At 38.6% G+C, this 26,518-nt stretch overlaps 5 protein-coding genes across 9 annotated transcripts in view; 2 read left to right on the top strand and 3 right to left on the bottom strand.

Annotated features, from left to right (window-relative positions):
- Window positions 1-1,162, top strand: part of LOC117954525 (tropomyosin alpha-3 chain-like) — a 9,446-nt gene extending 8,284 nt beyond the window's left edge. The window contains exons 8-9 of one of the 4 annotated variants that reach the window (XM_034888404.1): window positions 124-193; window positions 819-1,162. In XM_034888404.1, the coding sequence (XP_034744295.1) occupies window positions 124-193; window positions 819-901 (153 nt within the window). In that variant the 3' untranslated portion in view covers window positions 902-1,162. Of the gene's footprint in view, window positions 1-123; window positions 194-371; window positions 629-818 lie in introns of those variants that run through there. The other 3 variants (XM_034888406.1, XM_034888405.1, XM_034888407.1) reach the window with 3 other exon arrangements.
- Window positions 1,163-3,065: 1,903 nt separating this feature from the next.
- LOC117954479 (ras-related protein Rab-8A-like) lies at window positions 3,066-8,224 on the top strand. The gene is made up of 8 exons (XM_034888322.1): window positions 3,066-3,391; window positions 3,988-4,048; window positions 4,494-4,554; window positions 4,674-4,751; window positions 4,864-4,953; window positions 5,090-5,155; window positions 5,254-5,304; window positions 5,553-8,224. Exons 1-8 carry the CDS (start codon window positions 3,268-3,270, stop codon window positions 5,640-5,642), a joined length of 621 nt encoding a protein of 206 aa, XP_034744213.1. The 5' UTR covers window positions 3,066-3,267; the 3' UTR covers window positions 5,643-8,224.
- A 102-nt stretch (window positions 8,225-8,326) lies between these two features.
- On the bottom strand, window positions 8,327-13,101 carry cib3 (calcium and integrin binding family member 3). 2 transcript variants are annotated; one of them, XM_034888323.1, is made up of 6 exons: window positions 13,051-13,101; window positions 11,953-11,987; window positions 11,482-11,593; window positions 10,869-11,016; window positions 9,110-9,305; window positions 8,327-8,903 (listed from the first exon to the last, which is right to left on the bottom strand). In XM_034888323.1, exons 1-6 carry the CDS (start codon window positions 13,099-13,101, stop codon window positions 8,882-8,884), a joined length of 564 nt encoding a protein of 187 aa, XP_034744214.1. In that variant the 3' UTR covers window positions 8,327-8,881. The 2 variants fall into 2 exon arrangements, with proteins under 2 accessions (XP_034744214.1, XP_034744215.1); XM_034888324.1 differs by lacking the exons at window positions 11,482-11,593; window positions 11,953-11,987.
- A 1,502-nt stretch (window positions 13,102-14,603) lies between these two features.
- admp (anti-dorsalizing morphogenic protein) lies at window positions 14,604-16,687 on the bottom strand. Its single transcript, XM_034888325.1, has 5 exons — window positions 16,259-16,687; window positions 16,021-16,157; window positions 15,786-15,908; window positions 15,488-15,680; window positions 14,604-15,180 (listed from the first exon to the last, which is right to left on the bottom strand). Exons 1-5 carry the CDS (start codon window positions 16,548-16,550, stop codon window positions 14,756-14,758), a joined length of 1,170 nt encoding a protein of 389 aa, XP_034744216.1. The 5' UTR covers window positions 16,551-16,687; the 3' UTR covers window positions 14,604-14,755.
- Window positions 16,688-18,212: 1,525 nt separating this feature from the next.
- Window positions 18,213-23,846, bottom strand: im:7138239 (uncharacterized protein LOC497366 homolog). Its single transcript, XM_034887468.1, has 7 exons — window positions 23,795-23,846; window positions 23,199-23,294; window positions 22,783-22,922; window positions 22,180-22,453; window positions 20,565-20,743; window positions 19,311-19,369; window positions 18,213-18,448 (listed from the first exon to the last, which is right to left on the bottom strand). The coding sequence occupies exons 1-7, from the start codon at window positions 23,844-23,846 to the stop codon at window positions 18,298-18,300; spliced, it is 951 nt and encodes a 316-aa protein (XP_034743359.1). The 3' UTR covers window positions 18,213-18,297.
- Between the last annotated feature and the right edge of the window lie 2,672 nt (window positions 23,847-26,518).

The raw sequence follows: 26,518 nt of genomic DNA, 5'->3' as shown, positions 1-26,518 counted from the left end.
TGGCTGCTTAGAAATTAAGTGTTAACGAGCAGTTGGACAGGTGTACCTAATAAAGTGGCCGGTGAGTGTATATATTGTCTGAGGGGAATGTGTCGGGATGATTAACATGTTGTCTTTTTAAAGGCGGAAACCCGTGCAGAATTCGCAGAGAGGTCCGTGGCGAAGCTGGAAAAGACCATCGATGACTTAGAAGGTAAACTTCATTTTAATCCTTCTTTTCAAACCTTGATCTACACGTTCTTTACTCAACCTTTGATCAAATCTTTATCGTTTTGATCTGATTTCTCTCTTTCCTCCTGCTTTCCCATCTTGGTCTGCACAACTCTGCATTGCCCTCCGCCTGCTCTTTGTCTCTGCCCTTTGACCTGCAGACGAACTGTACACTCAGAAGCTGAAATACAAGGCTATCAGCGAGGAGCTGGATCATGCCCTCAATGATATGAACACCATGTAGACCTTGCATTTAGCTTTCACTTCCCCTTTGTCTCTCCTTGCCTGATTGGAAGCTCGTCCTTTCTCCCTTTGTTCTCACTGCCTCTTGCTCCTTTTTCTGTTAAATGAAAGCTCAATAAAGATATTTTTCTCTTTTACTCTGTCTTCTGTCATTTGACGTAAGCCTGCTTAACTCTGCTGCTGTAATGACAAGTTTATTTATGCATGGGTCATAATCAAAAGGCTCCATTTTATATTGTACAGAAGTGGTTTTCTTCTGGTATGTCTACTCTAACCATATTTTATTAGTTTACCTATTTCACCTATGTGATCTGTTCACTGACATATTCATTGCATTTTATATCTTCTGTTACTTTTTATTTCAGAGAACCTATCAAAAGAAAAAGAGCAAAACGTAGGAATGCACCAAGTCCTGGACCAAACTCTGCAGGAGCTCAATAGCTTGTAAAATGGCGTTATGATCAAACCAATAAAAAAAAATTTAATTTCTTTGTGAAAGATTTTCTACATGCCATCCATTCTCTGTAATTTCACTATTATTCCTAAACACATACCCCCTTTTATATATTTATGGTTCTTTTGTTTCTTTTCCTTTAAAAAAAAAGAAAAAAAAGGTTTTGGGACCATATGATAATCAGTTTTGGTGCTGGAAATTGTGTTGTAGACCAAACTCTGAGCACAAATAAAACTGATCATGATGATAAAGTGAGCTTTGTGTTATGTTGAGTGTGTGTTTATGCATATGTGTTGCATATGTTTGTGTGTCTTTAGGGTACCTTAACAGTAGAAAGCTTACCCTTCAATTATCGTGCTAACATAGAGTGCTGTTAATGTGTGCTCTGCTATGACCGTAAATCACCAGGTAAGGTTAATGTTAAATTAAATGTTACATTGTTTTTTTGACTTTTTTTGTGGACTATTAGTGTAAATTAACTAAATGAGTTACTACTATTATGATTTGAATGTGATATTGTATAATTGGATTAGTAATATGTGCATTATCATGTAAGCAGCATTTTAATCTAGTTATTCAATCATTTTGTACATAATGTTTTGCAAGTAAAATCTTAGTCTGCACAGTAACAACTAACCACAGTTGCATAATAAATGTAAGTAAAAGCACATTGTAGGCTACCTCTGAAAAGTATAATGTAACAAGTCCAAGTCCCTTAAAATTGTAGACCAGTATGGAAGATATGAAAGGCCCCCCGGGGACAACAGTAGTTGTGTGTAGTAGAAGTGATTAGTGATCACAGCGTTTTGTAAAGGCCAACCCTTTAATTACAGAAAACACCAATGGAGGTAAATACTTACATCATTGATGCTATCGGCTTCCTTCTCCCATCACTACACTTACTGCAGGTAACGGATCCGTAGCCCTGAGGTCCCTATGTCTCCAAACTCAAGAATGACAATAAAAGTAAATCTCATTTCTATTGTGAGAAAAACATTCAGGAAATATGAAACAGAGGTGTTTTTTCTGGTAGTAATTTTGATTTCGCAAATAATGAGAATCTTTGTTTACCAGCACAGGTTAGATTATGCATCCAAGAAAACACTGTGACTACTGAATGAACTCATGCTTATTGTGTGTAACCAGCTTTACTGGAACAACACAATGCGTGACTTTCTTCCTCAGATGGGATTTCCAATGAGGATTTCTTGCCACATGCCAGTGACTTCTTGTCTGAGGCTGATTAACATCCTGCTCAACTCAAAAAGAGGAAGAGCTCTCTTTAAGTTGACTCCTCCAGCAGCAGCTTCCTTTAACGAGCTGTGATAAACTCAACATTCAAACTGGTTTACTGGATTCAACCTTCAGTGCTCAAGAGGATTTAAAGAAACTCCTACAAACAATAAAACAGATAAAGATGACTAAATTTAGAGCCAAAGTGTATTAGAAAAGCTTTATGAATATGAAAAAGATGAGCGTTCTTAAGATGGAGGTTCTCAGGCAGGTTTTTCCAAAGCCATCAGGCAACTTTAACCTTGAAAAAGGTAAAGTCAACATAATTCTGTCTGATGGTCTTGGTTACATTAAAGAAATCAACAATCCAGAAAGAGACGGCTAGTCATATTTTATTATACATATAGTTATGCTGCATTCAAGTTCTGTCGGAAAAATAATTTCCTGTCTGGGAAAATTCATGTGCATGCCCCTTAAGTTGGACCAACAGGTTAAAAGTCATCTTACACAGTAATATGTTAAACGAAAGCAAATGTTGGGTTGATTATAACTTTTTATTAATTCACAAATACAAACTGACTAGAATAATATCTAGGCTTAAGCGTCAATCTGGACATAACTGTTGTAAAAAGCTGTCAACGTGTTGTTCGTTCTGAGTAATACAATACATCACATCTTCTTTGTAGCGTTCATGTTGTTTCCACATTACGACTTAAAGCTCATAAACACATCAAAGTCGGAAGAACGGAGAAGCCCCTCACTGACCCGAATTGCACAGTGGTACATCGAAGATGGTTTGGCTACTTGGAAGACTGACTTCCCAACTTGGAAGACGCGATCATCCGAGGAGCACGTGAATGCAGCATACATCCAGTTTTATGCTTCTGCGCTGTGCAGACCCAACTGTCTATGTGCAGACCACGGTCCATGCAGTAACGCTAAGTTAACGCCATAGACACTAGCTGAACGCCGAACGCCCTCTCAGTCTTCTATATAGCTTTAACTGTCTGTGGTCTAAGTTGGATATACCTAAACAATTGAATTCCAAGCCAGCAGGGGGCGACACTTCAGCATATTCAGATAGCTGCTTCGCCGGGCGGGATTTCCGCAATAATATCATATCAAGTATGGCGAAGACATACGACTATTTGTTTAAATTACTGTTAATCGGCGACTCTGGTGTCGGGAAGACCTGTGTCCTCTTCAGGTTTTCAGAAGACGCCTTCAACTCAACGTTTATCTCAACTATAGGTACTGTGGTGATGTAAACTGTGTCTTTCTGTCTGTTTACATACGCCAATGGTCTGTCTCAGAGGCTCGGTCTACTTGCTGCAATGCTGCTCATGCTACATTTACGAGTGGAAGTAGTTTCTCTTTGTCATGTATAGTGTGTTATTCTTTTGAAGGTCGCACATATAAGTATCTCGTTAATAGAGAGTACAAGGGGAAGAACTGTTAACTGTGTTTTTTTCTATGATGCTAATGTATGCGCAGAAATGTTTGTGTTGTATTAGTTAGCTATATTCATGCCGGGTGGCTCCTTTGCGGTTAGCGTTAGCCATTACCGGTAGGTGCCGTCTACGTTCTGGTCAGCCATTACCGTTAGGTGCCGTCTACATTCCGGTCTAGATACCGGAAACCTGATATGTAGCACGCTGTAGTCTGTCAATTTAAGTTGACAAGCGCAGTTGTTCTTTCATGCAAATATTACTGTCATATGACTTGACTTGAAGCCGAGCCGCCGTTTGTTGTAACCCATCAGTGTAGACAATGTTTGAGAGGTACACAAGCTAAGCTAGTAAGCTAACGTTATAATTTACATGCATGATCCTTCCTCATCTCTCCAGGCATTGATTTCAAGATCAGGACAATAGAGCTTGACGGCAAGAAGATAAAGTTACAGATATGGTAAGTGTGCCGTACTTCAATTCCTTTAATGTAGAGCGTGTGACACACTGGCCGTGTTTTGTCAATTTTTGGCTGAACATGGGAATTTTCGGCCCTAAATGTCGTTTACTTGTTTTAAAATTGAATGTACACTTCTTAATTGTATTTTTCCTGAATTTATTGTAGTCTTTTTATGTAGTTTGTCTTCAGCTACCAAAACACGGGTTTATAGAAAATAAATTAAATATAATGCCACCATTTACATTGAACTATTATATATTTATATATATACATATGTGTGTGTGTGTTGGGGAAGAAAGGTCCATTTAAGATGAACTAACCTTAATACATAGCTCCCATGCTTAACAACAATTGACCTTAAAAGTGTTGGTATTTCCTATTTATTGTTAAATTAATGAGATGTCATGATTCCTGTTTATTTTTATGCTTTTTTTGTTTTTCTTAGGGATACAGCTGGACAGGAGCGCTTCCGAACAATCACAACAGCCTACTACAGAGGAGCAATGGTGCATATCTTCACATGATAAATACCCACTGTCAGACAAATGTATCATAAATCCACTTTCCTAGGAAGCCACAGCTAATAAACTCTGTTAATCTGAACACATTTGTTTTTTTTTTACAGGGTATCATGCTTGTCTACGACATCACCAACGAGAAGTCTTTTGAGAATATCAAGAACTGGATAAGGAACATAGAAGAGGTATTTACTGGCTCATATATGCCCTCTTTCATGTGCTTGCTACTTTGTAAAATATCCAAATGGCAACATGTAGAGCTTTGTATTTAATTTCTCAAATTAAATTAAATTCAAGCATGCATCATCTGATGTTGAGAAGATGGTCCTTGGCAACAAGTGTGACATCAACGACAAGCGGCAGGTGTCCAAAGACAGAGGGGAGAAGGTGAGAAATTCAAAGTTAAAAATTAATATTGTCATTGGGTTATATTTGATAATAAATTCTAACATTGGCGCTGCTAACAAGTTGGCAGAATTGGTAAAAATGTAAAGTGATGTAATTTTCTCTGATTTCCTTTCAGCTTGCATTAGAGTATGGAATCAAATTCATGGAGACCAGTGCAAAGGCCAACATCAACGTGGAAAATGCAAGTAGCCAATTTTCCTTTAGTTATAATATGCTTATCTGATCACATTTCATCATTGAGACATCATTGTGACTATGTGTGTTTTTTCATGTTTACAGGCATTTTTGACACTTGCCAGAGACATCAAATCAAAAATGGACACAAAATTGGTGAGAAGAACTCTGATAATATGTATTTTTTGCAATGTGAAAAAATAGATAAATGCTATACTTACTGTTCAGCAGCTCTTAGATACTTTATTATGTAAAACATGTTTTTACAATCAACATCAGTGTTCCTCTGGTTGCTGCTAGTGCATGAGGATTTGTGCAAAGAAAGTTCATGAACCATATGAGAGCAACCACTGAGCCAGCCATTCTACATGACAGCAGTGACCTATTTATTTGTCATTTTGCAGGAGGGCAACATGCCGCAGGGGAGTAGTCACGGAGTCAAGATCTCCGAGCCTCAGAAAAAGACAAGCTTCTTCCGCTGTAGCCTACTCTGAGGACCAAGGCCTTTGATACTGGCTGCCAGCTGGCTGGACAAAAATGGACTGTGCTTGCTCTTAGCACTTCCTTCTTTCTACCTATCCATTGCCTGTCCTTCCAGTCCACACAAACCATTATATTTCCAGTAAGCAGACGACTTCTCATCTTCTGAAAACTTCCAATGGTGCATCTCTTCTGATCTGTTGTTTTCATAGGTCAGAGCGCTCAACTGTTTGAGGACTCCACCAAGAATATTGTCCAGATGTTACTCATCACACAAAAGACAGGCTCTTACTTCTGTTACACATAGTTCATGCAGCCGCTAGCCCAACCAATGATGACCCAAAAAAAATGATTTTGGCATTGCAAATACAAAATGTGATATTTAGGTCTATTTTATTAGTGCCCTTTCCCTTTTTAAGTGATACAGGTCAACCAGAGACTGATCGGCTTGAACTCCAGTGAACAGAATCGCTCAGGCTTTCATTTTCATTTCAGCCATTGATAATCATATCACGCATCAGGCAGTCAAGGACCAGAGAGGAATTAGATTGAAAAAGTTTCTATTTGAGTTCTGCTCTTTGGTTTGCATGTAGTCCTTCACAACTATTTGATGCAACTTAAAATGCGTGCTTCATCCTGCCTTGATCGTTACACACTGCCACCAACTCTCTTTAACCTTTTTTGGCAATAACTTTCAGGTGCCGTTTGGCAACACAAAATCTAAAAATACAATCCAGATCTGTCTTTTTAGTTAAAGTTCTGCTGTTAAATAATCAGCAGAACATTGTTGTTACCCATGTGTAAGTATACCTTTTAAGGAAAGTATCAGGATGTACATGCTGTATAATATAAACAATTCTCCAAAATTGCGTACAGTGTTATTAGATAGGACTGCATTTAACACTTGTTTTTATTGTCATTTGTTTGGCCACTTAATTTCTTGATTAATCTATAAATTGTTTCAAGGTTTTGTAGCAGCTCTGATTCACAGTCAAGCTAAATGATGTCTCTGGTTATTTGATCAGCAGTTAAAATCACTCTGGAAGTTTCGCACTGTAAGCCCCTGCTCCTGCTATCCATGCAGCTCTCCTTGCACTTTACCAGTAACTCGTGTTTTGTGTAGTCTGTGCCAAGTGATAGTTTTGCAATACAATTACTTAGTTAAAAAATGTTTTGAGTCTTTGTTACATAATGGGTATAATTCCTGAAAATGTTTTACTACTCCTACTTATAAATAATGACTTGATCTCCTTCGCTATTTTACTGCTAGTGATCTGCTGTCCTGGTATTAGTTCACTAAAAACATTGCCCTTATGTCAGCGTGCAAAATAACTTGTTTTTTCTACTGGCCAAATGGCTAGTGACTGCTTAGATTTTACCAGCCATTCAATAGGTGACCATTTGTTAGCCACTTGCATCTTTTTACCAGTATTTGGCTAGTGGATGGTGCTAATTTTGTACCCTGCCTAAAATAAATGTGTGTGTGTGTGTATATGACACATATATATGAAGGAAAAAAGTTTCTATGTTATTGCCCTGGCAGATTATATAGAATTTAAAGTGATATTTTTTTGGGGGTTTTCAATGAAAGCTGGCTTGTCCAAAGCTGAAAAGGTGCACTAGTGTTCTGAACAATGTTTGTGTTTGATTGTGGCCCTTAAGTTTGACAGCTAGGTGGCACCAGAGGCACAGTATGCATCAAAGCTGACTACCTGAATTCAACCAGTATTTTATTAGGATTTTGAGCCAACTAGACCTGGGCAATCCAAGCGTGGACTCACTATTTAACATTGATATTGAGTCTCAATCTATTTTCACTGTTCCTCATGTTTCCTTCCTACATTTGTTACTAGTCTGAAAATCAAACTCCTATATGCACAATACTGAGGGAGGATCTGCTTTTCTTGCCTGCTTCCTTATTTTATTTTATTTTCTAAGATTAAATAATTTGGGACCTCATGACTACTAAGGCCATTTGTCTTAACCGCTAATACTCAGTTCTGTTAAAGGTGAGCTATGCATTGTGAATCTTGGACCTGTGCATATTTGTGTAATGTAATTTTCAGACATACTTGTAGACCTGTACAGTTGAATGTATGTTTTTTTTTTTGTGTGTGTCATCTACTGAGCCAAAAACGGGACTCTGTTTGTAGAAATGGCATTGTTACAACAACAGGATTTGAATTTAGCATGAAGGAAGATTAAGTAGGAAGAGTCTGGATGTTTAAATGTGGAGATAGTGCTTTTTTTCTCATTTGTCTAATAATGTAGCTTTAAGTCAGAAAAAGGAAGCAGACTTTTGTGGGACTCAAACTGCATAATTTACAGCTGAAATGATAGTCTTTGATTTTGTTTTTTAAATCATTTAATACAGTGTACATCCCTTTTTACAGACATTTTCATTCCATTCATTGTGAAGTACACAGGGAGATTAATACATTTTGAAAAGTGAAGTGAAAAAAAAACATTGTAAATATCACATTGAAAAAAAGAGATCTACTTAAATTGTACCGTACTTTCTAAACCCATATGAAAATGTATCTACAATTTGTAGATATGTGTACTTTTGATTTAATAAAATAAGATTATAAAACTTCATTTATTTCTGTTGGCTTTCTGTTTGGCTGGCTGTTACAGGAAACTATACTGTCAGTTGACCCTGGTGCTCTTACAATGGAGCTTGTCTGCTTTAATGACAAATGGCCCTCCTTTTATTGGTCCGCTATGACCCACTGGAATATTCTGACATTTGTTTCTTTTAAAGTCTGTGTAACTGAATCCCTTTTATATACAAAACAAAAAATCTACTGTTGATGGTCATAACTAATGAGCCTTGTCAAGATGGATTGGTTCATGCCACCACATGATGATAGACCTGCAATCCTGATTGGTGTTATTGCTGCAGCTGCGATCGTAAAAGTAAAAAAAGAAGTGGGCTCAGTGTGTTCGTACAACGGATGTAGAGGAAGGTTCGTACAAATCCAATCTGTTTGCAGTTATGGTCCCATTAAAGACAAGACTATCCATAGTTACTCATAGTATTTACTCTGGTTGCTAAATGTCAATGTCTGATTATCTCTGATGATCATATGTTTATTTTTACAAAATTATGCACATTAAAGTTATTCACAAAATGACAGTTGCTTTCTGGTTATGATGTCAGGATTCCCAAACTTTCCAGACTTTCGGCAGTATTGTAAGTCCACTTTAGGTGATGCTTAAATTAAGAAATGCACCTGATTGCTTCCTTTCTTTATATCCTTATGTGGAAGGTGCTGTGAACAGAAATTAGAATAGCTCTAGTTTGATTTACTCATTCCAAGTTAGGGTTAAAAACAAATGTAATGATAGGCAAAGTAGGTAAGCTCATTAGAGTACAATCATTGATACATAATACGCTATAAAATGTGTTCTTATGCCTTGTATTTAGGTGGGTTCACCCTTCATTATGTCCTTTGGTAAATGGTTACCATTGACCTACCTGAGGAAGTCTGGAGCTCGAACAATCATGTGCTGAAAGTCCTCCAGTGACAGACGTCCATCGTTGTCCAGGTCAGCCTCATCTATCACCTTCTCAGACACCATTCTCACCTCGTCTTCTGACAGCTCATTACGGGTCAGTTTGTTCAGTGTCTTCTCAAGGTCTGACTTGCAGATGAAGTCATCATTGTTGAAATCTTGCAGAAAATTGAAAAGAAGTACATAGAAGACAAATGTTGACTAAACGCTTAGTCAAGCAGCTATTTTAATCATCAGTTTATCATCAAGTGCAATTTTTCAAGAGAAAGTACCTCAGATGTGTTTCTTCCTGCTTCTCAGATATGGGTGTTTGATGATTTCTACGATATTAAATTAAATACATTTGTGTTTTTGACTAAAGTGGCTGCACAAAACAAGCAATTTGAATAATTGATAATGAAGATAATTGTTAGTGCACCAATATAGATTTCCTTGATATATTTTGAACTAATTCACAATCAGGGAAACACATTTATTCTTATTTTTGCAGCTGATATTTTGTGACATTATTCAGCGTATTGAAACTGTACTTCTTGTCATACAAAAATGAATAAAGTGTTAGTCTTTCCCATATTCATTATATTATTGTCAAGGTGGCAACTGTAATGTTAGTATCATGTTAATAAACAAATATCTTGATGCATTTACTTCATTAGAGAGATAACTTCATGTTATCTGAGATCATGGGACTGCATCAGTCTTGCTCATCATTATACAACCATGCTTTTACAGTATTCCACCTTCCTTGTTTTTCCGCCTCTGTCGGTCTGAATCATTAATGAAACGTTTCCTTGACCCATGACCATGGCGATGTGTATGTAACTTCTTCATCTGTCAGCGTTTATTAATTAGTGGGGACACTAGTGCTGAGCACAAAATGGGCTTTGACAAGCTTGTTGCCTCTAGAATGGGCTGGTTAATCATTTATAACATTCCGCACACCACCCGTCATGCTTACAGCTCCAAAACCCTTCACCATGCCTTCTTTTCATGTGCAACATACAAAATTCAAATTTCAAATTTCCGTGTTTCTGCTTTTAAATTTATGCTCCATGGTTTAAAATGTATTAGAGGGATTAAATGATTTTGTTGCACAAAGGCCTATGTATCAGGGCTCTTCTTTACTTACACTGGTTACATGTTACCCTAATCTTCTGTTTGGGGTCCTGGAGAGGTCCTCTTTAATAGTGAAAGAAAAGTACTTAACATTGTTTTATCACCATTATACTTTATGACTTCTCCTAATTTCATTGGTTTTCCTCGCAGGATTTTGAAGTAATTCCTATACAGAAAATAATGCATTATGTTAGTTTGACCCCATCAGGTTAAATTCTGTAGAAATTCATACGCACCATATCTGTGATTGGTGTTGGCATTACTTTTCACACAGTGTTACCCTGCCGTAATTCTAAATAAATCTATTTGGATTTCTGCCATTGGACTTTAACAGTATTACAGAGTAGCCAGGATAACATACTGTACGTTACACTGTACAAAATGTGAAAATATGTCCTTATTTGATGCAATTATGACGTTTTATGCTAATTTCTGTCATCAAATGCTGAAGCTCAGTTTGTGTTACCACCTCACCTTTCTACATATTGTGAATAATATTATTAATAATATTACATACACAGTAGAAGAATCTGTCTGAAGTAAAAATTGGAAGTTCTGGATACGATTTCTTTTTTTAAATAGCACCACTTCTTCAGATATTTTACCATAAATTTTGAAAGCATAGAAGGCCTTGAGGTCACGCGGAGCCATCTCACTCAGGACTGAAAACATGTCTAAGAAGTCATCCAGTGTCATATTTCCCTCTCCGTCCTCAGAGAAAACCTCAGCGATCCTCTGACGAAATGGGTTGTCCTGGACAGAGGGGACACCAGTACTTCTAATAAACAATAATAAAACAATTCAGTGCATTTAAGCATACAGAACTATGAACTGGTGCTTGTTGGCTGTTAAGTTCTCTGAGATGCTGTGTTTGTTCAATTTACATTTCTCTTGATAAGAATTCAAGTAGGCTCTAAACCCTTAAACAATAAAAGACTACGAGGGAAAGTATAATCTATCTATCCCTTTTCGCAGGACATGCCAGTGACCAGCGTGTTAAACCACCTGTTTACCTTGCTGTCATTGTGTAAAGAGGCATACAATTGACCCATTTCCAACAAGTGTGCCCTGAGGGACTCACCGACATTCTTCAAGTTTAAAGAGTCCGGTAACATATAACGTTTCAAAGAATTCTGTCGATTAGTTGGCCATTAATTATAGATTGGGAACACAGGGAGAAAGCGGGTCTGCATGGTGTGTGTGGGACCGTGGGTCTACCTTTAGCTCTGGCATGCTGCCAATCAGCTCATACGGCAACTTCACATCTGGGTGGCTGGTGTAGTCAAGGGGAACTAGTTGCGGTGCCAAATCCCGATAGCGGTCAAACAGTCTATGGAAGGTTTAAAAAAATACTTTCAATATTAAATTACAAGATATCTACCATAGTTGTGTATTTAGAGTGACAATTAAGAACGTTTAAGGTAGAAAACTACTACTCTTGACATGCAAACTCTATTCCTCTCTCTTTCTATTGTGGTTTACTCTGAAAACACTGAAGTTTCACTACAGTAAATGCAAGATTTTAAATACTATGTGTTCTTAATGGCAGCCTTCCCCACAGTAGGGCAGGCCTCCTGATACTGCAGTTTAGAGTTACAGTGTAGTATTGTGCAGAATAGAACCAAATTCAGCTGTGTCATGCATGTCACACCAGCAATGGACTTGATGTCAGTGAAATAATTTGCTCACCTGAGTATTTCTTTTCTTGTAAAATATGTACAGTCCTGTAAATACAATCATAGTATGGCAGGAATATGTAGTTATTACAAAGAGCAGTAGGATGCAGCTGTTCAAGTGAACTAAATCACTTGTTTTATACAAGTTGGAAGAACTATTTACTGAAGTAGTATTAGCAATGAAACACTATAAAAAAGTAAAAGTCATACATTTCAATTGTTACTCAGGAAGTATTGGCAACAAAATAAACTCAATCAAAAGTACACATAATATAGAATGGCCCATGTCTGTATTATATTATCTTATTGGTTCATAGTTATTGATGCTTTAACATGTAGGCATTTAGATAATATTCTACTACTTCTTGTTCTAATTGTTTTGTGAAATCTTCATCTAACAAGTAGTAGTAGTACTAAAGCTATAAAATGAATGTAGTGAGGTAATAAAAAGAAAGAGGTATGGGTATAAAGTAGTGTCAAATGGAAACACCTTGATAAAGTGCCTCAAAATAATACTTAAGGACAGTACCACAGTAGGGTAACGAAGTAGAGTAAATGTCCTTAGTTAACTTCCACCACTGGTTTGATATAAAAACAGAAAGCATATTGAAATAACACTTTATTGCTACTTTCTGTATATTGCTCAGGGGATCTTAACAGTACTGGTTGTCTAGGTGCAAAACTGAAATAAAGTGTGCAGTAGAAAATAAAAAAGTCAAATGATAACTACCACCATTAACAGCCCACAAGACAGCAACACCAATACTCAGAGACCGTAAAAGAGGGCCAGACAAAAATAAATGCAGCTAATGGGGAAATCATTTGGCTAAACATTGAAACAGAGCTGCAACCGATAATCTTGATTTAAAATATTACACTAACTATATGCATCCTGTCACTAACTTCGGACCACAAATTACCTCTGAAGTATTGACTGTAAAACATCCAAAGACAGACTTTTTCTGAACAGCAAGTTTGGAGGTTGTGACTTGCAATCTGACTGTTGTGTTACTCTTTTGAGGTGCTGGTAGCTTGTTTTGAAAGGAGAAGCACCATTTAAAGTGAGTGAGGCTGTTCATCTTAATCAGAAAGAAACAGGATTGACACCAACCTGATAGGCATCTAGCTGCTGTGCTGTAAAGATGGTCTGTTTATTCCCCATGTCTGAGCATGCAAACACCAAGCTTCAGGTCCATCGCTGCTCCAGCATCAAGTGTTTTTTTAGGGTGCGTGGATATGTCAGATATGAAATACTGGGACAGAAGGAAGCCAGAGCCAATGAGGAGATCGGGTGTCAGGCCGCCACCGGTCCCTTTGGTCCCCATTATAATGGCAGCATTTCATCGTTTTCTCCATTGTGAATAGCAACCCCTTTGACAATGAGTAAGGGCTGTCGTCCAGCATCATGCCAAGTGGTATCAACCCCCTTTAGTGCCACTCTATGGCCAACGCCTCGGTCACAGCTCGGGTTACACTCTCTGGGGACAGGGTTTTGTAGTGAGCAAATAGACTTTTTGATGGGAGACAAGCTTTGTTTCAGCTAAGAACTCCATTATTTGATATTTATCCAATTACTAAATACATTTTCCCTTTCAGTTTTAGATCATGTATTACATATCTGACCTAAAACTAAACTTGAAAATGTATTCATAATGAAGCACCACAGTTATGACTTGAGTCACAAAAAATCTGACTTTTCCTTTTATCCTGCCTTTATAATTTAGCAGATGTACACCAGTGCAACATGACTAATGCATGTATTCCACCTTCACCTCACTCTGTTGTGTTTCGCATGAGCAATAATGAGGACATTAGGCAGAACAAAAAGGGGTTTAAGTGACACAAAGAAACGTTTTATGTAAAATTGCCTTATATGTTAAATCCCACATAAAGTAGTTTTTTCTTTGCACTCTATATTAGTGGGGGTCTCAGCCTAGTGACACTTCCAAAATACTTCTGTGGTACAGCACCCCCTGGGCAGCCAGATCGCCCAGTGGGTTGACTTGCCATCCATATAGAGAGGTTTACTCCTCAATGCAGCGGGGCAGGCTTTGACTCCAACCTGTGGCCTTTGCTACATGTCATTCCCCCTTCACTCCCCTTATATATATTAAAATAAAGGCTGAAAATACCCCAAAAATACCTTACTAAAAAAAAGGTGCTCTAAGCGATGTTGGGTGACGTTAATTCTTGTTGACGTTAGAAGTACTTCCAAACAAAACAAGACTAGCTTGCCCCTCCTTCCTCCTCCTCCTCCTCCTCCAGTCCCCTCCCCCTCCCTCCTGTGCTTCAGGGCACTAACCCCCCTAACCCCTATAGTCATCAATAGTATAAATCCGATTATTATAGGTAGAAAACTGGATTATTGGACGAGACTGCAAGCATTTTTCCAATTCCTTTTTTTGGGATTGGACAAAAAAATTCTAGCAAGAATTCCCTTTTTCTTTAACCAAATATTGACTATTTTGTTAGGTAAATAGGTTGTTAATCTCTCATAATAACACTTTAGACATTCTTGTTTATACCTTCTTGAAATAATGTCACATTTTTGATAATTTTGCAAATAAATAAATTCTATAATCTTTTGCTTACACCATTTATTCTGACTGTGTAACAATTTACAACAGAAAACAAAATATAAACATAATAAACATATCACTTCCATCACTGCCATATATTATAATTTATGGATATTTACATATATTACAACGTCACACATGGGACTCTGCACATTACTCATTAGTTGCAATTGAGCCCCATTTACATTTTATTTTTTATGAATATCTGTGCTGCCCAATACCATTGACTAGTTGACGTCAGTGGCAGCCGCAGCTTCCAGCCACCATGTCATTATACTGTTTGAGCACCACATTTTCAGCATCATCAAAGTAGAGCAAGTTAATGGAGAAGAGCTTGTCGGGGACGCAGCACGGCTTCTCAATGCCTTTGATCAGCTTCAGAGCGTTGATGATGGACTGGACGGTGGCGTGGTTGGTCGGCCTCATGTTTTGACCTAGAGGGAAGGGGCAGGAGCCTTTGCAGTGGTAAGCGTTGTAGCCCCGGGGAGACACAATCCAGCCTGACCAGCCGATCTCCTCAAAGTCGACATAGAGAGGCAGGCGCTTGCAGGGTAACGACACACCTTCTTCCTCACTGTAGTCCAGGGAGCGGGCGCTGCGGGAAGAGAGACCTGTCACGGGGGCCTGAGGCAGACTGGAAGGGGCTGTGGTATCGTTTGGGTCTGGTGAGGTAAAGAAGAGTGTTTTTATTAGAAAAAAAAAGAGATTTGTTCGAATTGTTGACAGATAAATTCTTGTCATAGATTGAGTAACAGTGATGAGAAGATAATTTGGTGTAGGGTGTGTGTGTGTGTGTGTGTGTGTGTGTGTTTTTGTGTTTTTTTTGGGGGGGGGGCAGAGTTCCCCTAGGCCCCATAATTTGTAACTACACCCCTACTCATCAGGAGTAAGATCACACCAATAAACAAAGTGTGTAGTTGTACTATCACTGTGCATAACCTGATCAATCACATGACATTAAAGTCTCACCTATGCTTTCAAGAGAAGTAGAGCGGCGGCGGCCATCATCAGTGAAGAGGACCAACATGGGCTGTTTGCTCTGGTGATGGTTGCGTCCTGAAGCAAAGCGGATCAGTTTCCGATCCATCTGGCTTCCCCCTAGGGTTCGAACCACCACGTGGAGACCCATGTTACTGCCTTCATCTATCATCCAGGATCGGACCTTTATTAAAGAAGTTCACAATAGTCAATAAAACCCCAGGATTCAGACACTTGGGTTCAGAATGTACACCCCGAATGCAGGCCTCAAAGAGAAATGGATACTTACTGCTTGTGTAATGGTGAACACTTCCCAACCAGTAGAGTGAACTGGGATGAGCCGAGAAGACAGCAGCTTCTTCTGCTGTGTTTTGTTGTTTTTGCTGGTGTCAAGCAGCTGATAAACACTAACCTGAACAGAACAGAACAGATGGGGACTTACAATCATGCCCAGTTGAGAGATGCATATGGGTGGATCCACTGTGGTTCATTAATCTGTTAACATGTTATCTTGTGATACATACCTGGCAAAAATGGTGCCTGTTGAATGTCAGTGGTGCCAGTGGCTGCAGCTTGAAAAGATGGAGCTCTGCAGTGAGAATCTTCTCAGTTCTGGCCACCGTGGACAAATTGAACCTGAACTCCACCTGTTCACTGTGCACTGCAATGGAAATGATATCATTAGAGTCGAGAACAAATATCTATAGTTCATTGTCTTCAGTAGACAGTAGCAGACGTGTGCATGTACAAATCAAGTCTTACATTTGTCAAAGAAGCTGCGCACAGTATTTCCCTCTAGAAGATACGGGTCCTTTGTCACACCGTCCACATCAGCAACCGTGTTGTACAGATCAAGCATGTACTGAGGTGGTTGCTTGTGTCGATGGATAGCAGGGGGGTCCTCCATCCCAAAAACTTCCAAAAGTCTCTTGATGGCAGCTGTGCGTACTTCCTCTGACTCATTGTCGGCGGTGAAATGATTCTCCAGATAGCTGAGCGAAGGCCGTGCAGCGGCGGTGCACAAAGTGGCAAAGCTGATCACAAACAGCAGCATCTCTGAAGTTGGAGTAGATTCCTTGTGCGTCGGTGTATTCGAACACAACCGGCCAGCAACTTGGAGTTGGAGTGACTGCCGAGCCTTGGAAGCTCGACTTTTTATATCAAATGCTCCTGTTCACTCTTCAATGCCCCCAAAGCCTTGGTAAACAGCAGTAAAGATGCTATTTGGTCGCAAATGTAAATCACCAATCAGCGAATGTAAAGGGAGACTAATGGCGGCGTTAACAAGGTGTGAACCCGATTGTAGATTTTATTCAAGCCCATTGTCCCCAAGTCTGGCAATAAAGGCTCAAATAAACTCATTTCAGCCTTTGAAAAAGCTTGCTTCTTATTGACCAGCGACTATGGTGTTGTGGTATATATTTTTCTCTCTGGTGTATCATTTTATAGTTGAAGAATGCAACGAATATGAATAGAATAAGCTTGGAGCTGATCTCCTGAGGAAGTCCACTCACCATGGGAGGTTAACTGCGCCTAAACGAATCCATTAATTTAGAATAATGGGCCCGGTGTTTTAGGTGAAAACCAATTACTTCGATAAAGAGACGGGTGTCGCTTGCTACACGTCGCCATATTTACATCAGCTGGATAATCACCAACTTTTTTTAAAAGAACTCCATCTGGACTGACCTCCTGCAATGGTATAGCCTACGGTGGTGTGGTGCTTAAAAGATTAGATACTGTAACTTTCAGCAAGTTCGTTAATTTTCTCCCATAAAACCCTTTTCTGTATAGGCATTTACAGCAGGTTGACACAAGCCTCCCTGAACACAGCTTACAGTGTGAAGTCATTATAGTTGTGTAAGTTACAATACCTGTAAGTTACAATATGCTATATATTAAGAACTGTTCTTACACTTAAAATGTTGAGTTTTGGCAGGGGCAACTACGGTTGCCTTTACCGCTCCTTTTTCTTAAAACTTAGTTATTTTTAAATAGATTTTCTTAAAGCCATTTTGGTGCATTCCTCAAAAAATGCTGTTCCATTTGGTTACTTTGATCTTTGCGCACAATTACGCACGAGAAAAATACAGTTTCTCTACTGTCATAAACAGTTAAGAGATCAAAGGTTTTTTCTACATGATGCTCTGTTAACAAGTCATAAAACCCCTTTCTTAGAATGGCAAAAAAACACACAAAAGAGTTGTTTCACACGTTCATAACAAACTAAGAACGACCTGCACGTGTGTTTTTTCAAAAGAACATTTCCTAGATGGCTTTCATGTGCTTTTCCAGTGCTTCTTCAAAGACTATTTTGACCTCTTTGAAACTAGACCATGCAACGGATTTAAATTTATTTCAGATTTCATCAACTTCCTCTTACTGTTACATTACCTTGTTTTCTGAACTCAAACTTTAAGTTCATGTAGGCCTACTCACACTTTTTTGTTTAAATACTAATTTTAAAGAGGGCAGCACACTGTGCTTGCACTGTGGTATAATATCTTCAGTGCTATTTAAAGTTGATTTCTTAATAATTTACCTGAGATGCCCTTCTAAAATATTTTATGTTTTATAAGCAGCTGTAAAAATGTGTTGAGGTCCAATGACAAACCCTCACAGATTGTGGTATTAAATTTATTTACAAAATTATCATTTTTACATATATTACATATAATACAATAATACTTTAGGGTAGCAAATTCTAAAACAAATGGTATAGTATTTGTGGGGTCAGCAATAGGTGTAAAGTCAAACTTTTCAACTACTGAGACGTTATTTTCCAGTAGGGGGCGCAGTGTTCAGTTTTGGCAAAGGCAAGAAGTGATGGAGAGGACGTTGCGTATCTGCCCATGCTGGTTAAGGAAGTTGTGGCTCTCGTAGCCCTGAGGAACACAGGAACTAGATTGTCTTTCAGCCCATAAGTGACAGATTGCTGGATCAGATCCACTCCTGCAAGAGAAAAATTGAAACAAAATTAAAATCCCTTTGTGCACCATGTCAAACTTCCACTTAATATGGTGTATATGTTGGCGTAATCATAAATCCTTCACATAAATACCTGATTTATCCGTATATAGCCTGTTATGTCCAGTGACTCTGTGGCAGTCAACATTTTTATTGTCCATATTATTAAGAATAACTACTGAGTAAACATTTTGTAAAGGTAATACAAATCTGCTTATTTAAATGTATTACAACTGTTTAATACACAAAATGAATCCCATGCATGAAGACATCATGGCCTGTTTGTTTGGGGCAGTGCAAAGCCCCAACACCTTGACATTTCCAAAGATGTCAGGTTGAAATTAAGAAAAATGTGTCTTAAATAAGGGCACAATACATCACAAATATTTGAATTTGACAGAATGGTGCGGCCATAAAAACAAATTTCACTTAGTGTTAACACCATATAGCTTCAATGAAGTGCTTTAACATGTTGATATGTATGATAAGGGGTTAATTAAATTCAAAGATAGAAACTTTTGGGGATTTGTTTATGCACAATTGTTTCTTCTTACAGTCATAAAATCCAAGGTATATCAGGAATGGGAACCTCTAATTCTTTTCATATACTTAGGATAAACTGATATGACACTGTTCGAATTAGAAGTCTGCAACAATCTCATAAAACCTTCAGCTTTTATTTTGAGATTGGGGCAGACTTCTAACAGAGCGACATTTGGCGTACAGGAATTAAACATGGGCACCATGCTGAGTGAAGAAAGTGTTAGAGCTCACAGGTAATTGTTATGAGAGGGGCAAAGGAGGTGTGTGTTTGGGAGTGTGTAGCAGCAGCTGTGTTCATGCTTACCTGAGAAGGCATCGGTTTCCTGTGGTGCAGCCTCCCAAACATCTGCCCACATCTATTTCCTGGGGAAAATTAGCAACACAGAGAAAGGGTAATCAGTTCACAGCTACTCACAAATATTGACCCAATTGAGCTTGGGGCCCAGCTGCTGTTTAGCATGTTAACTGCTTTGATTTGACACCTGCAGGGGCCATATGTGTTTGTGCTGCAGTCACACCTTCGGTGCTGAGGCACAGCAAATGACCAACTGGTTCCAGGAATTCAACTTAAATGTTATAATTTAATCATCATGTAAAGTTGGATGTTAAAATCGCAAATAATCAAATAATTATGTTGTTGTTGTGGTATTGAGAAGGTTGTGGATGAAATTTATAATGAATGCTTTTGTGTATGGTAAAAATTAGAGCTGTGCGATATGGGAAAAATCAAATATCACAATGTTTTTGACCAAATAAATCAATGTCGATATTGTGGCAATATTGTAGGGTTGACTATTGGTGCTTTCACAAAATATTAACACAATGAGAGTTTGATAAATCATCACCAATAATGTGGATACAATGACTTAGGTGTGTTAAGGCAAACACTAAAAAAGCTAGTAAGTCTGGTAAGTTAAGAAAAGTACTTCACTTTACTGTAATATAGCCTTTAAAGCCAGGAAAAGACAACACTTGTGTTATCGTGCAATATTACAATATCCAAAATGAAAGACGATATTCAGCCTCATAATCGAGGTTGATATAATATTGCCCAGCCCCAATATAAATGTGATGGAGAACAATGATAATAATAATTTTCTACATGACCAGCAAAGTAACTCAAATCGGGTTTTGATTGTATTTTCCTGAATATAAGTTGAACTGGGACTCAAATCAGCCAGTCTATCATGTGTATTGTTGATTGAATAAGCATGCAACACATCCTCCAGTCCAGCCACTGGCCAGTGGATTAGCTTAATTAAGTGGTGTCTTCCACACATGTCTGATGAATAAAAATACTTAATTTCTGTCTGGCACCCAACTAGACCCATTTCCTCTCAACTTGACTACAAAGAGAGTGTGAATCCAGCATCACAAATGATTCACTCTTCTAGTGTTATGCCTAGCCAATCAAAGAAGAGATGAAGCTTATCTTTAAAGGCTGGATTTATATATAAAGTTGGATCTACACACATTTTTGTTGTGGATGATCAAGATTGAGGATTTATTAGAACAAGAAATTAAAAAAATGTAGCGATAATTTAGAATTTACACCTACTTTGAGCTTTTCCTCTTTGACTCCATCTGCGTTGACTATTTCATAGAAATACTCAACGTATGGGACCCTGTAGCAGCTTTCCTTCATCTCACAGGCCGCCACTGTCTGGATGAGGTCCACTTTGTTGGGGGTTTCCACCAAGGCTGACTCAAACATAGTGGGGACACAGGAGAATCCCTCTGTCAAGGTTTTAAAAAAGGAAAAGTTAAGACTTATATGGGCAGGAGCAGCTCAATTATAATATGTGATCTGAATGAATATTCAGTCATTCAACCTTTAATTAAACTTGAGGGGTAATTTGTGGGCGGCCCTCGTTTACAATGATATTGAGTGATTACAGAGACAACAAAACAACACAGAAAAGAATACACCATCATAAGAAAGATAAAAGACCACAAAACTTTATAACTTTCTAAATTGACACAAACACAATTTTGTGAAGTAAGTACAAGTAGAAGTTTAGACATTTAAAACCAGAGTTCTAAATTGTCCAAAAGGCCAAATTTGAGTTGATTTTAAGAAATTGCTGTGATTTGTTCCAGGAGTCATGGGAATTGACGCAGTCAGAACGAGCTTGTAGAACATAAAGTGATATAAGTGGATAGCCCCACCAGCAACATTCAAAACACTGGATTAGCTTTGTGATCATGAAGTGTCTTTTGGTCTGGTGCTGGTAAAAAATAGTGTACATCAGCAATATTTGGAAAAGAGACATTAAATAAAATGCACATGATTCTGACGTTTGTACTGTACATTTATCTTAAATCTGGTTTAAAAGTAAGGATTGGGGCTTACATTTTATCAGCAGAGTGAACCCAATGCTAGCAGTTTATTGCCGCATTGACTATGGGCCTTCAGTGAATTTCAATTTAACTAAAGTATATGCTGTTTTAACGGTTTACTGAGACCACAAACATACTGCTGTTCAATGTGTATCAATACATCAACACAGTGACACTACTCTATCAATCGACAACACTTGTGGGCCTAAAGGATGTGCACTAGATTAAAAAAGGTTAAATTAATGTTTAGCATATCATCTATATTGTGTAAAGGTAGTGAAAAAATAAGTTACCTATATTTTATTTTTCTTTCTTTGGGGGAAGTGTATCTGGACTTGCTTTGTCACAAACCTAAAGAAATTTCAAAAATGCAAAAACCTTTTGACTGAAATGTGGGTTTTTTTGGGCACATGTCAGACATTAAATAAACCCAATTTTTGAAAAATCCAGACTTTGACTATTGATAAAAGTGTGATTTTCTTGTGATGTAAAATGTCAAAGTTGTGCTGTTACTTGCCCAAAGTAAATTAGTAACAGATTTCTAAACTTTAGACTAATCTGAAGGAATGTTGTCACATTTGTCCTTACTGCACTTAATATGGTAGTTGGGCAAATTTGGGGCAAATTGACCAACCTACTGCATCTTTTATCAGTTTTGTTCAATCTTTCTATCTGTTGTGGAAACTTCCCATTTCTCAGTCAGTCTGTTATTATTATTATTATTATTTTTTATTTGAGTAGCTGCTCTCTGTACGATTGAGCCCCTCTTTCTGTTTTGATTGTTGTTATTTACACACACACACACACACACACACACACACAATTCCACACACCTGATGAGCCCTTGGAACGGGAGCATCGTCCCACGTCGATGACTGTCTCATACGGCGTCTCGGAGTAGTAAGTCTTCAGTGCGGGGACGCGGATGCACTGGGTCAACTGGATTTCGCAGTGGCACTCCTCGGTGACCTCCACCTCCCGGGGTCCCTCTAAGAGAAGCACCCGCTCTACACGCATCCCGGTCGGCTCACACACCTGGTTCATCCCGCAGGAGTGCTGGTTCAGCGGCTCTGGACTCTCTGGAGCTGCAGGTCCGCGCGTTCTCATCTTTTGTATAGTTGAGAGACATTATTTGTTTGATTCAGACATGTCAAAACATGTTTCTAAAAGTTTTTACCTTAAGTTTGAGTTTTTTTCACACTTGTAGTTTATGATTAGTTTATTGGCCTACTTGATTTCTGCAGAGTTGCCACCAAAATTCGCTTATCTTACAAACATGTGAATAATACTTTTCATAATAAAGTACGTGCTTTGTGACGTTTTGGTAGTAACTTCATTATCAAGTAAAGGCCTGTTGGAGTTTCAGCAGATGACTTCAACAGATTATCACACAGTTACAGCGCAGCCTTGTGGCCGTCTGGGGAAACTTCACTTACTTTCTTGCTCCTGAGAAATTCCAGCATTGAGGAATATTTAGCGTATTCCTGCTGCCCTGCTTCATGTGATGGCCCGGATGCCCCCCCACAGTGCGACCTGCACATTCCCACATCAACACTGACAGGACTCCCAGAGATGTCTGTGGAGAGAGAGAGAGAGAGAGAGAGAGAGAGAGAGAGAGAGAGAGAGAGAGAGAGAGAGAGAGACCATAAATATGATATCAGACAGCAAGATAGTTATTGTCAACAAGATTATTTTTTCAAAAATAATTATTATTTCAAAGAATAGCTTTTAAGCTCAGTTGCTTTTAAATTTCCAAATATGTTTGACAACTCATACTTTGACTTCTGTGAGATGATTACAGACGTAGCAAATTGAAACTCATATGGTGGAAAATCATGTGGTGGTGCTTTACCTTGTCCAATGTAGACAAAGTGGCTCTGTCTTTTGCAGCACAGTCTCTGCGTGAACAGGTTTCTGTGATCTATGTGTTTGCTTAACACTCCGGTCACTATAAAACATATCACAAACATCAGGAAGTTAACACTGTTTTACTTGATATGGAGTAAGCATACTCTTTCTTCATGAAGGATTTAAAACATTACATTTTCCTAGACGAGCAGATTCAAATCCATGACATAACAATATTGTACACAGAATAGTGCAGGAATCCATTTTCTTCAAAGTCGTTTGTTAATTATGAGCATTAATTAGCCGTTTCTTAGGCCCAGCGAGTTCAATGTTTATAACAATAGCTTTACAAGAAAACAGTATCAATTTCTTTTATATCATGCATGACTAATTCACCTGGACATTTCATTTAAAAAATATATCAATATTGAGCCCACCTTGCTGCACAGCCGCACACCCTCTTGTACACTCATGTTTACCAGTCATATCATAAGGGATGCGTAAGTATATTTGAGCAGGTTGGTGTCAGACCGTTCCATGAATAAATGCATCTTTACATGTCACAGCTGCAGCAGAATAGAATAGACTAACAGTACTTACAGGTCAGGTGGAGGGCACACAGGAGGATAAGAAATGGCCGGGGTACATCCATGGCTTTAGTCCCAATCTGCTCCTCAGCTGCCAGATACTGAGTGTCCCTCTGCTCACTGATGCCTCTGATATTTATATGGGATCAAGCTTCAGCCCCAAAAGTCACCTGAAAACAAGCTCTCAAAGTGGTGTGTGTTCAAAAAAGTGAGAGCTAATCAAATTTCCATGCTGAATGCTTTGTGGGATGGAGTTCTAGCAAGCAGGGGCCACTTCAAAGGAAATCTCTACCGCTTGTTTGTTTCTGCAGCGAGGGACCCAGTGGCCTAAGTGTGTTGACCGGCCCGAGCTCACCCTAATGAAGTGTTTAAGTAGCCTTGAGCCATGAAAGCGTCCCTCAGTAAAAGGCATTAATCATCTTTTATCTCAGGGGGAAGGTGTTTAGCACCTCCAACTTAAAACAAAACCTGGCCCAAACACATAAACAGGATCAGCATGGGGGCCTGAGCCTCCCCTTCACTAAACTCCAGCACCTTTGTGTTTATTCAACGTGACACCAAATGGCCAGACCTCTCAGATCTGCCTTCCAAATCTCAGCTTCTTTTTCTTTTTAGAGGATGATGTTTGCAGACATGCAAGTTTATGTATAACGTTTCTGGGTTTTGTCCAAACTAAGAACACAGTAAGATGGAAATAACGCCCAGAATACAACTCATGTTTTGTTAATTATACATCTAAAAGAGCAACCTAAATGCTCTCTTTGGTTCCCTTACTGACGTCATGTTCTTAAAAGTTGCCATGTTATAATGTTATCATTTTATTGATTCTCCATATGATAATAAGGTGCAGTCCTTCTTTGAAGTGTTGATATTATCCCCTCATTTTCACCAGGATTAACGGATCATCGTTCAGATAGCCATCAGTACTCAGACACCTTGATTAAACTGACACTTTCAACAGTTTCAATTGTTGAATCCTTTCATTAAGTTACAACGAATCTTGTTGAAATTAATCATTATCCTGGTAAAATCCAGATTAAGTCGTAATTAGTTGATTCAATTATGTAGATCATATGATATGTTGTCAAAAGAACTGTAAAACTCTGTAAAAATGACCACAACTTGTTTTCTCAAACTTAACGGGCGTGGAGGAAAGATTAAGTGGCTTTTCTGTGAGAGCAAATGACTTGTTACTGATTCACATATTATTAAATTCACATTAACATATTGGAAAACTCTCAGTTTTAAAATAAATGGGAAGACATTCATTTCCTAGAGGACCCTTCAGTCAGCTAAACATTTTAAACAATGTAAATCTGGGGTCATTCCAGATGTCAGAGGCCATCTCATTAACCAGCACCCCCCTAATCATCATTAGAGCTGTTGATTCCAGGCAATGATGACGCTCGCTTTTCTTGTGACTTTTCATTTTAAAGGGTCTCATACTTTAAATAAACTATATACAATGCAGGAGAACTGATTAACTTTCTAATGCCTCAAACATTTCTCTCTTTTCTCTTTTCCCAGCATGATAATAACGTTGCCCTGAAGGCGGAGCACCTCTTCTACATCAACACTAACTGCATCAAAATGGGTGACTTTGGTTTTAGCTCCCCAGCCCCCCCAGCGCTCTCTGGCTCTCCATCTTATGCAGCTACTAAGTTGTTCAGTGAGAACAATTCCATTGGTCAATCTGCACATAAGTGGGCACTGGATGTCTTGCTTTTATTTAAGCCTTAAAAGATACTAACACAGGCAGGTTTAAGCGTGGTAGCCTACAGAACACCTATGCCATTCCCCCCTATACACCCAGATCATGCAAGGAGATCATTAAGGGCCTCCTGAGATCAGTTCCTGTGGACATCTGGAACAGATCATGGACAGCAACTCGACGAGAGGTATTACAATAGCTTGTAGCCCTCCACCTGGTCAAGCCTTCCTACCTCCTCAGTTCAGATGAAGTCAATGTGAAGGCAGCAATGAAAGATCTTGGTATCACCAAGGTCCATCTCCTCAACAGCAGCCTAGACTTGAGAAGGACCATTAATGGGGCTTACCCGGTTTTACTACACTGTATCCAAAAGAGGAGGCGTGTGGAAGCAGTGGGATATAGCCAGACTTGCACCACAGAGAACAAACTCACATGGAGAGCATGCTGAGACGGCCTAATAAACAAACAGTCCTTTGTGGTCTGTATCATCATGTAGTTTAGTTTCTTAAAAGAATAGTCCAACATTTTGTGGAAAATCTAACTCTTGGAAAGAGGACAAATAAGCATATCTACCTAAAATGTTTGACTATTCTTGCAACAACCCTTCTAGTTTTACCAAAGCTAAATGGAAGAATCTGAATCTGATTTTGAATAGCTGTAATGCTATGGAAGAACATTGATGACCATTGATTTGCTTCCACGTCATGTTTAATGCAGGTCAGTGTGAATGAAAGTCTGGACCCAATGGCATACTATGTAACAGTACTTGGCACTCTGCTGTAAGGTAACTAAGACAACATCAAACATTTTACAGTAAGAGCTAAAGTAATGAAGCATGAAAGAAATTTTACATGGGGGCTGACAATGACCCAGAGATTCCTAGTTCAGTAAGTTAGTAGGAATGTGGAAACATCAAAGCCAAGTTTTTGTTCCTTCTTCAGAAAAAAAGACATGCCAAAGTACCAGGGATCCATCAGCTTTGTAGATCCCATTTTGTTTTTGTTTGTTTTTGGCAAATTATTACAT

Source organism: Etheostoma cragini, chromosome 12, assembly GCF_013103735.1.
Source record: "Etheostoma cragini isolate CJK2018 chromosome 12, CSU_Ecrag_1.0, whole genome shotgun sequence".
Lineage (NCBI taxonomy): Eukaryota > Metazoa > Chordata > Actinopteri > Perciformes > Percidae > Etheostoma > Etheostoma cragini.
Note: the sequence above shows the minus strand (reverse complement) of the source record. Positions and strands in the feature narration are given on the sequence as shown.